General features: G+C 40.3%; 1 protein-coding gene across 2 annotated transcripts in view; it reads left to right on the forward strand.

The window, feature by feature from the left end:
• USP32 (ubiquitin specific peptidase 32) overlaps positions 1 to 11,865 on the forward strand; it is a 223,107-nt gene extending 211,242 nt beyond the window's left edge. For both annotated transcript variants that reach the window (XM_059149812.1, XM_059149813.1), the window contains exons 30-34: positions 4,486 to 4,677; positions 6,694 to 6,982; positions 8,194 to 8,618; positions 9,040 to 9,132; positions 9,603 to 11,865. In XM_059149812.1, the coding sequence (XP_059005795.1) occupies positions 4,486 to 4,677; positions 6,694 to 6,982; positions 8,194 to 8,618; positions 9,040 to 9,132; positions 9,603 to 9,776 (1,173 nt within the window). In that variant the 3' untranslated portion in view covers positions 9,777 to 11,865. The remainder of the gene's footprint in view (positions 1 to 4,485; positions 4,678 to 6,693; positions 6,983 to 8,193; positions 8,619 to 9,039; positions 9,133 to 9,602) is intronic.
• Positions 11,866 to 12,689: the final 824 nt, after the last annotated feature.

Genomic DNA, 12,689 nt, shown 5'->3' on the forward strand with positions numbered 1-12,689 from the left:
GAACATTTTCCCAATTTAACTGTATTATGCCATTTCTGTTTTAGATGATCTAAATCATGAATCAGAAGAATATTCGTTGGTATTCTCTATAGCACTTAATATACTGGCATGGTTACGTGGATGTTTCAGTTTTCCCACTTCTGGAGTTAATTGTATTGGGGCCTTATATTTCAAAAATACTAATAATAAGTAAATCTGGAAACTCTGGGTATAATTAAGATGTTGTATTGTTTGGCCATCACATACCAAGCAAAAAATCTTTCTCTGCCTGTTTATTAATTATTATTGAAGCTGCCACATTTGATAACCACTGTTACTTAGCTCAAAGGCATCCCAGGGCTAGAGGTTCTTAGTGGGCATAGTGGTCAGAAGAATTTTAGGGAAAAGATTGAATGTCTCAAGACTGGACACCTAAGAGAACATCTCAATGGCTATTCTTACACTTGGCATTCCTCTACTGGCAGAGCAGTTTTTAAATTTGGAAAATAATACTTCAAAAACAATACTAACTCCATTCCTAAAAATGTTTGCCAAGTATCATTTGAAGGGTAATTTGGCTAGGTAGCTTTTGGATAGAAATATAACGAATCTGATGGAGAAGTAAAAGGAACAGAATCGTGTGAAGAATTGTAGTGGCTTTTACATTTATGTGGCTCTTGATGGAAATTTCCAGTGTACAATCTGAAAAACTCTAGAGGACATCCTGCTTTTAGAAAGAAGGGCCTGCGTGACCTGTTCAGTCTCACCCTATTTCCACTTTCAGTGATGCTCTTAGGATACCACGGAAACCAACTTGCTGTTGAGATATCCTGCCTTGCTAGGGACTGGGGCCACATGACTAATTTCTTTCTTTATAACTTCTCTTCCTACCCATGATTTCTGCGTGTGCTTGGGGAGTCACGTAGACAAAGGAGATCCCTTGGTTTAAATTGACATTTTACCCATATATTTTATCCCAGTGATTCTAGGAATTGATTCTAGGGAAATACTCTGTAATTTGCTGACAGATTCTTCATCTAATATTTTTTAGAATAGTAGGAAAATTTTAAACAACTTGTATTTGTCCCACATTACAGGAATGGCTAAATAAAGCATAGTGTACTAGCTGGATAAAATATTATACAGTCATTGAAAACAGTGATTACCAGGAGTTCTGGAGGGGGTGGTATTTAAAAGATGTATTTATTTGAGAGAGAGCAAGTATATGAAGGAGAGGGAGAGAGGGAGAGGGAGTCAAGAGAGAGAGGGAGTCAAGCAGACTCCACGCCAACCTCAGAACCCTGCATGGGGCTCAGTCTCATGACCCTGAGATCATGACCTGAGCTGAAACGAAGAATTGGGTGCTTAGCAGGCTACCCAGGTATCCCATTACCAGGGATTTTTTTACTGTCATATATGGGAAGATACTTAACAATGTCATGGTTTTTTTTTTTTTAAAGCAAGGTATAAAATTGCATATACTGAAAAATCTATTTGATGTAAAGGAATACTATTTAGGAAAAGGACAGAAGAAAATCTGCCAGTATTTTGACAGTGTTTATCTTTGTATTAAGAATATAAAAGGGGGGGGCGCCTGGGTGGCTCAGTGGGTTAAGCCTCTGCCTTCGGCTCAGGTCGTAATCTCGGGGTCCTGGGATCGAGCCCCCCATTGGGCTCTCTGCTAAGTGGGGAGTCTGCTTCCCCCTCTCTCTCTGCCTGCCTCTCTGTCTACTTGTGATCTCTCTCTGTCGAGTAAATAAATAAATAATTTTTTTAAAAAAGGGAATATAAAAGGGGACAGGGTACCTTGAGACGAGACTCTTTCTTTCCCTTTCCCTCTGCCCCTCCCCCCTCACACACTCTCTGTCTCTCTAAATAAATAAATAAATCTTTATAAAATATATCTGTATAAAAGGGGGCGGTACCTGGGTGGCTGAGTTAGCTAAGCGTCCCACTCTTGGTTTCGGCTCAGATTATGATCTCGGTTCAAGCCCTGCATTGAGCTTCACGCTGAGCATGGACCCTACATTTTAAAAAAAGTAAAAGAAGGGGCGCCTGGGTGGCTCAGTTGGTTAAACTTTCCACCTTTGGCTCAGGTCATGATCTCGTCCTGGGGTTGAGCCCCACATTAGGCTCTCCGCTCAGCAAGGAGCCTGCTCCCCCAAAACCTCCTGCCTCTCTGACTACTTGTGATCTCTGTCTGTCAAATAAATAAATAAAATCTTTAAAATAAATAAATAAATAAACAAATAAATAAAAGAATATAAAAGGTTCCCTGCCTTTTTATATTTTCCATCTTTTCCAAAATTTCTTTGTAAATGTTTTATTTGGTAAACAGGAAAAAAGGTAATTGCTCTTAGTCTTTTTCTTTTTCACTTGTTTAGACTTCACATTCCTCATTAGGTAGTTGAACTAGATAGCTTCTTATGTCTCCCTCTTTCTAATAGTCTTATCATATGAGGAAGCCATGACTTTATTCTTTATGTTTTGTGTTAAGGATGAGCTTTCAAGCAGAAGAAGAAAGAGGGTGCCAGTGAGTGATTTAAATTATTCGAATAGTGGTAGAGGATCTGGGAATGGATCCCAAGAGGTAAAAAGGGAATCTTTGTCATTTAGGGAAATTTTATTGATATTGGGGTTTTTTTTAATCAGCCTGTGTCCCCCCTGTCTCCAGTAGCCTGTGTGTTCCATAAGAAATATAACAAATAAAGATCAATATTCATTACTAGCTTCTGCAATTTGTGGTTGTCCATAAAGCATCCCTGATAGAGATAATGTTTCACCAGCTAAGAGAAAAGAGTATTACTGTTTTTCTACTCTGATTCTAGCAACCATGATGCAACATATTTTCTTTTGAAGCATGTCAGTTTTTCTCGAATGACGAGCTCTAAAGATGATGAAAGTTAGTATCAGAAAAGAAATCAGTAGCCAGATTTCTCATTCTGGAAGAAAAAAACTTTTTTCTAAGTTCCTCTTTTTATAGATCTTTAGAAATGGCTGGTGATGCAATGCTGAAACCATTAACTGCATGGTCAGCCCCAGCAGTTGACAGCCTGTGACTAAGCTATTCTCTCGTGTAGGGAAAAAGTCACACATGGCAACCTCTTGTAAACCGAATGTCCTGAGCCATGCCAGATTGTAAGCTAGGGAGCTCAGTATTCCCATCATAAATTCAGGAAGGAAAACAGAAGGGAAGTTGCCTCAGGCAAAGAGAACAAATTTACCTCTGGATGGGGTGAGTAATAAGTTCGGTAAATGGACACGTGTGTGCCCTTTGCAGAAAGAGACACACCTATTGTTGGACTTGGTGTCCAGACTTGGGATGAAAAGATCACTGTATGAAGTCTCACAGTAGCACTTGTAGTCCTGATGCTATGTGTCACCCGCTGTGGTTCTGGGTTGCTGTAAGTGGCTACCAAGAATGGAAGAGGGCAAAATTCTTCCTTTTCTGTTGCATTCTAGGTACCTCCTCCTCTCCTTCTTCCTGATCCCACACTACCTCCAACGCACATACTTGCACACCTGTCCACCTCCGCTCTCTCTCTTACATGTATGTCTTTCTCACTCCAGAACCTAGTGTGCTGGTTAATATGACCAGAGAGGTTTGGGCAGGTAGTAAGGGCCTTCTCAACAAAGTTCAGCACTTTTTGAGACTGCTTTTGCTTTTATTGCCATCTCTTTATTGCTGTCTTAGAGAAAAAGGCCCCAGGAGGCAGGAGACAGATGATACACTTGGTATTCTGATAACTATATGACATGGCACCAGTATGCAAATGAGTTCTATCCTGTGGGGTTTCATGTTCTCATATGTTCCCTTCTATGGTGAGTTTTTCTGTACCCTTTCTGATCTAATCCAGATCTGACATTTGTGTTCCAGTGATATTTCTCCTAGCCTCTGTAAAGCCTGCAGTCTGCTAATAATGTCTTTCTGGTTGAAAATGAATGGCTTAACTTAAACACCCCTGGTTTGAGGGTGAGCGCACATGTAAGCTGTTTTAGGATTTCAAAATTGTAAAATAGAGGTGCAATAGCTATTGGTCGCATATGGCTGTTGAACACTTAGAGGTGCCTGATTTAAGTTGAGGATTGTAGATTCCAAAGACTTAGTAAAAAAGACTCTAAAATATGTCATCAATAATTCTTGTATTGATCACATGTTGAAATGATACTGTTTTAGATAAAATACATCATTATAATTAAAAAATTGTAAAACAAACAGGCAATTCTTTGTTTTTGTCATCTTGAAAAGTTCAGAGAATATTCAAGAAAAGCTGTTAAGGTCATATAAATAGAAATTTGATCCAGGACGTTATTGATGTGATTTTGGAAGTAAATGTACAAACACTGCATTTGCTCAGACTCATTTGAGTCATGTTTTCTTTCTCCTCATGTAGAATAAAATGAGAATCAGTCACCTAACAGATGATGCCTAACCATGGGACCATTTTAAACTCCCTTCTTCCCTCCCACCCCTTCTGCCATTCCTTTTGTCCCCTCCATCTGCAGGTTGTCGATGAGCATGAAAGTGTGGAACAGAGTCGGCGAGCACAAGCTGAGCCCATCAACCTGGACAGCTGTCTCCGTGCTTTCACCAGTGAGGAGGAGCTAGGGGAAAATGAGATGTACTACTGTTCCAAGTGTAAGACCCACTGCTTGGCAACCAAGAAGCTGGATCTCTGGAGGCTTCCCCCCATCCTGGTATGTTACAGCCCTACCTCTGAGAGCACAGGAGCCTGGCATAAAGGAAGGAAGTCATGCACAAATAGGAATTTTATGACTTTAGAGAATAAAAAGACCTTTCCTGTGACAGTGTTCAAAACACTTTGGCTATGCAAGGTTTATGTGTTGCACCCAGATTAATTGTTCTGCACATATTATTACTGCCAGTTCCTGCTATGAAGGAGCATACAGACTAGAAGGAGAGAGAAGTCAAACAGATCATTAACTATAGTTCCATGTAGTGTGTGAGAAACGCCGCAGGTTGTGCCTCCTGGTGAATTAACGCCGCAGGTTGTGCCTCCTGGTGAATTCGAACTTCAGGAGAAGGTGAAAGCACTTCTGGGTGTAGAGAGAGAAGCTTAGGCCCTACCCTAGAAGAGCAGCTGAGCCCGATCTCCGGTCCCACTGTGTTTGGTCGCCTGGCCACAGCACAAGCACACAGGTGCACTGGGGCCTGTGTCTTCTTGTACGTGTTATTTACTACTTCTGCCTTTTGCCTCATAGAGAAGATGCTTCTGTTGCTTGTCAGGAGAGTTTGAAGTGCCAGATCTTCACATCCATTTAAGGAAGTGTTTTTCCTTAAGGATGGAAGTATATCAAATGTGACTGTAAGGCACCGGTATATTTTAACCAGACCTTGTGTGTATTTTTTTCTTCATGTCTTCTTCCTACCACTCTGTGAGTCTGCAAATGTGGGTTTTCTTTCCTTGGACCAGAACAACTTCAGAGGAAAAGATGGAACAGGAAATTAATAACATAAATTAGCTAGCTCCAGTGTTGGGAACTCTGGGAAGAGAGGAAAAGGGCAGGGGGGAGGCTTGGGAGAGGTAGGTGGGAAGGGAGAAAGTTCATTTTTAACTGAGGTGTAATTAGCATGAAATTAAATGCATAGATTTTAAATGTCTAGTTTGGGAAGTTTTGTGGGTTTTTTAAAGATTTTATTTATTTATTTGACAGAGACACATTGAGAGAGGGAATACAAGCAGGGGATGTAGGAGAGGGAGAAGCAATGTGGGGCTCAATCCTAGGACCCTGGGATCATGACCTGAGCTGAAGCAGATGCTTAATGACTGAGCCACCCAGGCACCCCCAGTTTGAGGAGTTTTGATAATTATATATACGTGTATAATAATCACATAGAACATATGCAGTAAAGGCATTTATATAAAAACTATGTTTTTGATGTCTTTAAAGACATATATTTAAAGAATATATGTTACCTTGAGAGTTTGTTGGGCTTCTGTAGATCCATATGCCAGTATATGGAAGGGCTTCTCTTTATATAGACAATAAATTGTTAGCATTAACTAACATTTAGGGTAGAGGTAGCCACTCAAAAGATTGTGCCCACACTAGGTTGTATAATAAACTGTGTAAGATTAGAGGAATTTGTTGCTCTTGAAAAAGAAAAGCAAAGCCACAAAGGAAAAGGGAGATTCTTATGCTTTTTAGGACAGTGAAACTCCCTGGTAATAACTAAAGGATATGGTAAGAAATGAGAGGCCTCCTACTGGAGATTGGGTAAGTTTCATCCATTTTTCTTCAAAACATTCAGTATAGTCTTTTGTCTTCATGACAGAAGTATATTTGTGATGGGGTCTTCTCTGATGCTTGAAAAAGGGAAACGTCAGTTTGGGTCACAGGCCTAGGAAGCAAGGGAAGACATGCAAATATGGGCCCTTACGATGTTGCAGAAATTTGGGGAGAATTTAGGATATGCACAGGGTATGAAATATGGAGATTATCATGTTAGCTATGTATCTAAAGGCCAGTGGCCCCACTGATAACTGAGAGAGAGAGAGAGGAGGAAGCAGACTCGCTGCAGAGCAGAGAGCCTGATGTGGGGCTCGATCCCAGGACCCTGAGATCACGACCCAAGCCGAAGGCAGAGGCTGTAACCCACTGAGCCAGGGTGCCCCAGACTTGGGGTTTTAAATGTAATTTTGTATCTTCTAAACCCTTTAATGTAATTTTTTTCTGCCTTTGCTTCTCCAGATTATTCACCTTAAACGATTTCAGTTTGTAAACGGCCGATGGATAAAATCACAGAAAATTGTTAAATTTCCTCGTGAAAGTTTTGACCCTAGTGCTTTTTTGGTACCAAGAGACCCGGCTCTCTGTCAGCGTAAACCACTCACACCCCAGGGGGACGACCTCTCCGAGCCCAGGGTTCCAGGAGGAGATGTGAAGAAAGTGGACGCTCTGAATTCAGCTGGCGAAGAGGATGTCCTCCTGAGCAAGAGCCCATCTTCACTCAGCGCAAACATCGTCAGTAGCCCTAAGGGTGAGGAAGCCTGGGGGACTCACAGCACCCAGATCTCACCCTCAGAGGGGCTTTCCTGGGACCCCTGTAGGCTTCATGTTTCCCTCTGCCTTCCACTTTGGAGCTTGATGAGGTAGAAAGAACCCACCTGGAGTCAGACCTATCTAGGTTTGAGTCACCTGTGTGACTTTTAGCAAGAGATACAGCCTCCCCAAATTTGTTTTCTCATTCATAAAAGTTCCCAGAGTCTAAGGATTTGTTTCATCAGGAGCGAAGCACCATATATGCCTAATATCTCTGGTGATCATGAATGATAGTTGTCATCCTTGTTCATACAGCAAAGGTTCTCACGGTGTAGTCTGGGAACCCCTAGGGGGTCTCTGAGAGACCCTTTCAGAGGGCCTGGAAGAGCAGAATGATTGTCATAAAAACTACTGAGTCAGTATTCACCTTTTCAGCTTTTGTTCCCCAAATGTGTAGTCGAGTCAGAGCCACCATGATATGTGATGATACATTAGTGAAATATGTGCTTATGTATTATATTTTTTAATTCCTCAGTTTTCGTTTCTAATATGATTAATACTGATAGATATAACCCACATAAACAAAAGTTCTACAGGTCTTCAGCAATTTTTGAGAGTATATAAGGAGGTGAGGGAGGCTGTGACCAAAAAGTTTGAGACCCACTAACTTATGAGATTGTTGTGAGAGGTGGAGATAGTAGAGAGAGTTCCCAGTACTGTGCCTAGCAATAGGAGGTGCTTAATAATTGGTGATCATGTTCTTTAATCTAATGTAACGAAGGAGGATATGTATTTGTACTATGTCTTAGTCTCCTTGTCTGTTTTGACCTGAATCTGACCTGTTAATCTTTCTACTGTTTGTCTTTATTTTATTTTATTTTATTTATTTTATTTTAAATCTAGTATAGTTGATAAACAGTGTTTTATTAGTCTCGTGTACATCTTTCATTTTTATCTCTCTGCTCTTTTTAAGTCCCTACATGGTACTTTACATTTTCAGGACATTGCTGCCTGTGGGGGCTTGGCCTGAGGAAGACAAGAATGTAACTTACTGACTACATAATAGGAATAAAAAGTAGCTGGTCAGAGCACCCCTGTATTTGCCTTTATGTGTACACTTGTGAAGTTGGCTTCAAAATTAGCATTTGGTGGCTGGTTAAACTTGTGACATTTGGATTTATGAATCTTTTCCTTCTCTTCTTTTCACAGGTTCACCTTCTTCAACAAGAAAAAGCGGAACTAGCTGTCCCTCCAGCAAAAATAGCAGCCCTAACAGTAGCCCTAGGACTTTAGGGAGGAGCAAAGGGAGGCTCCGGTTACCCCAGATCGGCAGCAAAAATAAACTGTCAAGTAGTAAGGAGAACTTGGATGCCAGCAAAGAGAATGGGGCTGGACAAGTTTGTGAGCTGGCTGATGCCTTGAGCCGAGGGCACATGCTGGGGGGCAGCCAGACTGAGCTGGTCACCCCTCAGGACCATGAAGTAGCTCTGGCCAATGGATTTCTTTATGAGCATGAGGCATGTGGCAATGGCTACAGCAATGGTCAGCTTGAAAACCACAGTGAAGAAGACAGCACTGATGACCAAAGAGAAGATGTTCATGTGAAGCCTATTTATAATCTGTATGCAATTTCGGTAAGTGGTGTGTTACATGGTTTGCAGAATGATTGGCATTTCTCTGTGGTTCACTCATCTTCATTCATCAGTCATTTTTTTCAGGGCCTGCTTATTGGCTAGGCATTGAACTTGGTGATAGACAAAGTTAGCAGGGGATAATCACGTAATCATAATTGGAGTCACGGGTTCAAGACATTCACGGTTATGTACACTTAAGGAATTTTTGCCTTTCAAAAAATAGTTACAACTATAATATGGTAGGATTTGGAGCTTTTAAATTTTGACTCTTCTATTTTGTTTTTAGAAAATGGTAGGTGATTCCAAAACATTTTTCTTAATCACTTAAGTGATTGGTGTTTTCCTGATTGGGTTCTGGTACCACGCCCTGGCCAGACTGCTGTTAACTACTAACATATGTCTGCTTTCTTCTCTCTTGCAGTGCCATTCAGGAATTCTGGGCGGGGGCCATTATGTCACTTATGCCAAAAACCCAAACAGCAAGTGGTACTGTTATAATGACAGCAGCTGTAAGGTAAATATCCCCAGTCTTTGAATAAAAGAAGCAGAAATGTCAACAGATCTAGGGGACATTTGTTTAAATAATGGACTTTGTCCCAAACAGGAAATAAATCTAGTTAGAGTCAGTATATAGGTGCCTTCAGTATTAAAGGAGCAAAAGTGATGTGCAGAGTAGAGAATGAAAACATGAATGGTGAGGAAAAAGAAGGTATTGGTTAATGAGAAAAAGTTCTTATCTTTTGAGCTATTAGGATGTGATGGGTTTTTGTTATTCTTTTGTCAATGGTCATAATATTTTCCCCAAAGCAAACATTGAGAATAATAGGACTTATTTTAGGGCCAGTGTCAGGCAGCCACAATATCAAATTGATTGGAAGCAGTCTGGCTTAGTAATTAAAGAGGGTTGGTGCTCCCTTCCCTAGCTAGGATTAAGAGCCTGCATAGGGACGGCTTTTTTATTAAAGGCTTTTCTTGCCCCTTCAGGAGCTTCACCCTGATGAAATTGACACCGACTCTGCCTACATCCTTTTCTATGAGCAGCAGGGGATAGACTATGCACAATTTCTGCCAAAGATCGATGGCAAAAAGATGGCAGACACGAGCAGCATGGATGAAGACTTTGAGTCCGATTACAAAAAGTACTGTGTGTTACAGTAGAGCTGCTGCTCTGGCTGCTAGACAGGCTGGTGGGGAGGGAGACGGCGCCCTGGAGCTGACATTTGGCAGAAGCGTCGCTGAAAGGCAAGCTAAATGTAGTTATTTTATCCTGTGACCCTGAAGCACAAAATAAAAATCCTAATTAAAATAGCAGTTAACATAACAGTAGTAATACTTTGGTTTGGAAGTGTCTCACACAAGCTCTCTGGTAGAGAACTTTTCAGGCAGAGCCCACCATTAGCCTGTAAACAAAAGGGTTTGGCACCAGCCACCTGGGACCAAATAAGAACTAAATTGTGCTTGTCCAGATATAAACAAACATGTAGTGAGTGTAGAGTTTACCAATAACCATAACAAAATGCTAAGAATTTCCTTGGAGTCAAAGTCAGACAAAAAATTGCAGTGTTGTCTGGGGACGACATGATATGCTACCTCCTTTTTCCTGAAGTTTTATTCCATTATATTGACAAGATGGAGAAAGCAAGATTAGAAGGTGTGCAAAGGATTCTTCTGGCACGGACACAATGTTTTTCTATTTATTTTTTTAAACTATTTCCCCTCCTCTTTCTATGCCTTTCTTGCTTTTTGTTTCTGTTGCTGTGTTCATGTTTGAGACACAACCAGTCATTCGTGGCAGAGGCATATAGAAGTGGTCAGTTCGGAAGGGAGACTCTCTTAAGAGCTGTGTGCCTTCTACCCAGGGCCGTGGTCAGAGACCCTGTAGGGGAGAAAAAGCATCCTGGGAAACCCAGCTAAAGTAGCCCTGCATTTAGAGGTGTCTTACCTTGAGGACACTTAACACTTAAAGTATCCTCAGAAATGGACCCCCACCCATGCTGAAGCGCGGTAGAGTAGTTGTGCCAATATTTGCACCATCTCTCATGCCCACATTGCACAAGAGCTTCTGAGAAGGAAAGTGACATCAAAGGTAGATGGTGTTTTACAACTAGGGGCTGTTTGTTCTTTGTTTCTTTGTTTTGCACTTTAAAAAAAGAATACATGCAAATGAACTTTTTAAAACATGTTCATATTTGATGGCTGTAAGGGCTATAAATTAACTTGAATAGGGGGTATTTTGCCCCATCATATTAAACTTAAAAAAACAAAACTCATCCCAGGCACTGATAGTGTGTATTTTTAATTTAATTGGTGGGTTTAGGAAGCAAGCTTTTATTTTGTTTGTATTGTCCTTCTGTGTGTGTGTGTGTGTCTTTTTTTTTTTTCTTTTAATAATTTCACCGTAGTGGTCATCAAAAGTTATGTTTCTTTGCTCGCTTAATTTTTTTTTCTCTGATAATTCAAAACTGGAACAAAAGTATAAATGTTATTTATTTTAAGCATCATTTTTTTCCCCTGTGTTGTTTTTAAATATATATGAAGTAAATATTTACCCTTTTCCCCAGTCTTTTTTCATTCATCTGGACCTTGGGAGTGACTCTCATTAATAGTCAGATTTCATTAACTTCCCTTCCTCACAGATAGTAGGTACCAATGTAATTGAGCATTTGTGTTCTGATATCTGAGGCCGGTTATTATCCAGTTCTTCTCAGAGCATTTGGAAAGGTTGTTTTAAATGGATATGTAAGTTGAAACCCTATTCAGAAAAAGACTGTAATTACAAGTAAGAGGAAATGGCCTAAATGGTAAATATGATGAAGTCAGACAAAATGCAGGCTTTATAGTTCATGATTTCAGTATATAAAAATCTGTCCATTTCTACCTGGACAAGTCCCATGAAAAAGTGGAAGATTTAAAATAATTTCCTTACAGATGTTTTATTTAAGCAGGTAGCACAATCTACTAATGTTGTTTGATCTGTGTTTGTTATATTGGTTGTAATTAATTTTTTAATTCATGACTAGCAGAAAATTTATTAACTATTAACTACATTCACCTTGTAAATTACTGTATAAAACTTGTTGACAATGCACTGACTTTAGAAAGATGTTAATGTACATAAATAGAGTGTAAATAAAATAGTGTTGATGTACTGAAATATGAACTGTATAAAAAAGTATTGGTAATTGTATATGGAGTGTACCTGTTTATCTGTAACTATTATCCAAACAAATTAAATACTGTGGATGCATCTTTGTGCTGTTTTTCCTCTATACAAGTAAACACCGGAAAAGTCAGATTTTTCAGTCTTTCTCTCTGTAACCCTGTTTAATTCTCCTACTTGAATAATACCTACCTGACAATAGAGTGGATTCTCCATCTCTGAAAGAGCCAAGAATGGAAACCATTGAAGGTAGAACAAGATCCCTGCTGTGACCAGGTGCTCACATCCCTAATTAGGACATTGTTTGAAAGGCACTGGTGTGGGGGAAGAGGGTGTGTATGAGATCTAGTGGTGAAGGGAGACCTGATGAAGGAGATCTTACAGTAGTTTTCTTGAAAATCTTCAAGAGATAAAGTGAAGAGGTAGACTTACCATTGAATAATGCCTCAAATTATCCTGGCTTTCTAGGGGGCGCTGTGAAACCAGGGATATCGCTGGGTTGTCTCTTTGGGAGGTCACCAAGGAAGCAGTTGGCCCTGGGTCCTTCACCCTTAGTCCCTCTTTGTTTATCTTTAAAAATAGAATGCCTACCTCTCAGCCTTATCTTAAAGTAAATGAAGTATATAAAAGTCTGTGAGTTCCTTGGTAAATGCTCAATGAACGTGGACTCTTACCCTGTGAAATTCAATCATGTTTTGGCAAGAGGTTTTTTTTACTCTTGCTATTCTAATACTAAAAGAATTTAATAGCTCTTTGATCAAATTCTCAAAAACAGGAATACACATTAAAAATGTAATAGAATGAGGGCGCCTGGGTGGCTCAGTGGGTTAAGCCGCTGCCTTCAGCTCAGGTCATGATCTCAGGGTCCTGGGATCGAGTCCCGCATCGGGCTCTCTGCTCAGCAGGGGGCC

This window comes from Mustela lutreola, chromosome 15 (assembly GCF_030435805.1).
Source record: "Mustela lutreola isolate mMusLut2 chromosome 15, mMusLut2.pri, whole genome shotgun sequence".
Taxonomy (NCBI): Eukaryota; Metazoa; Chordata; class Mammalia; order Carnivora; family Mustelidae; genus Mustela; species Mustela lutreola.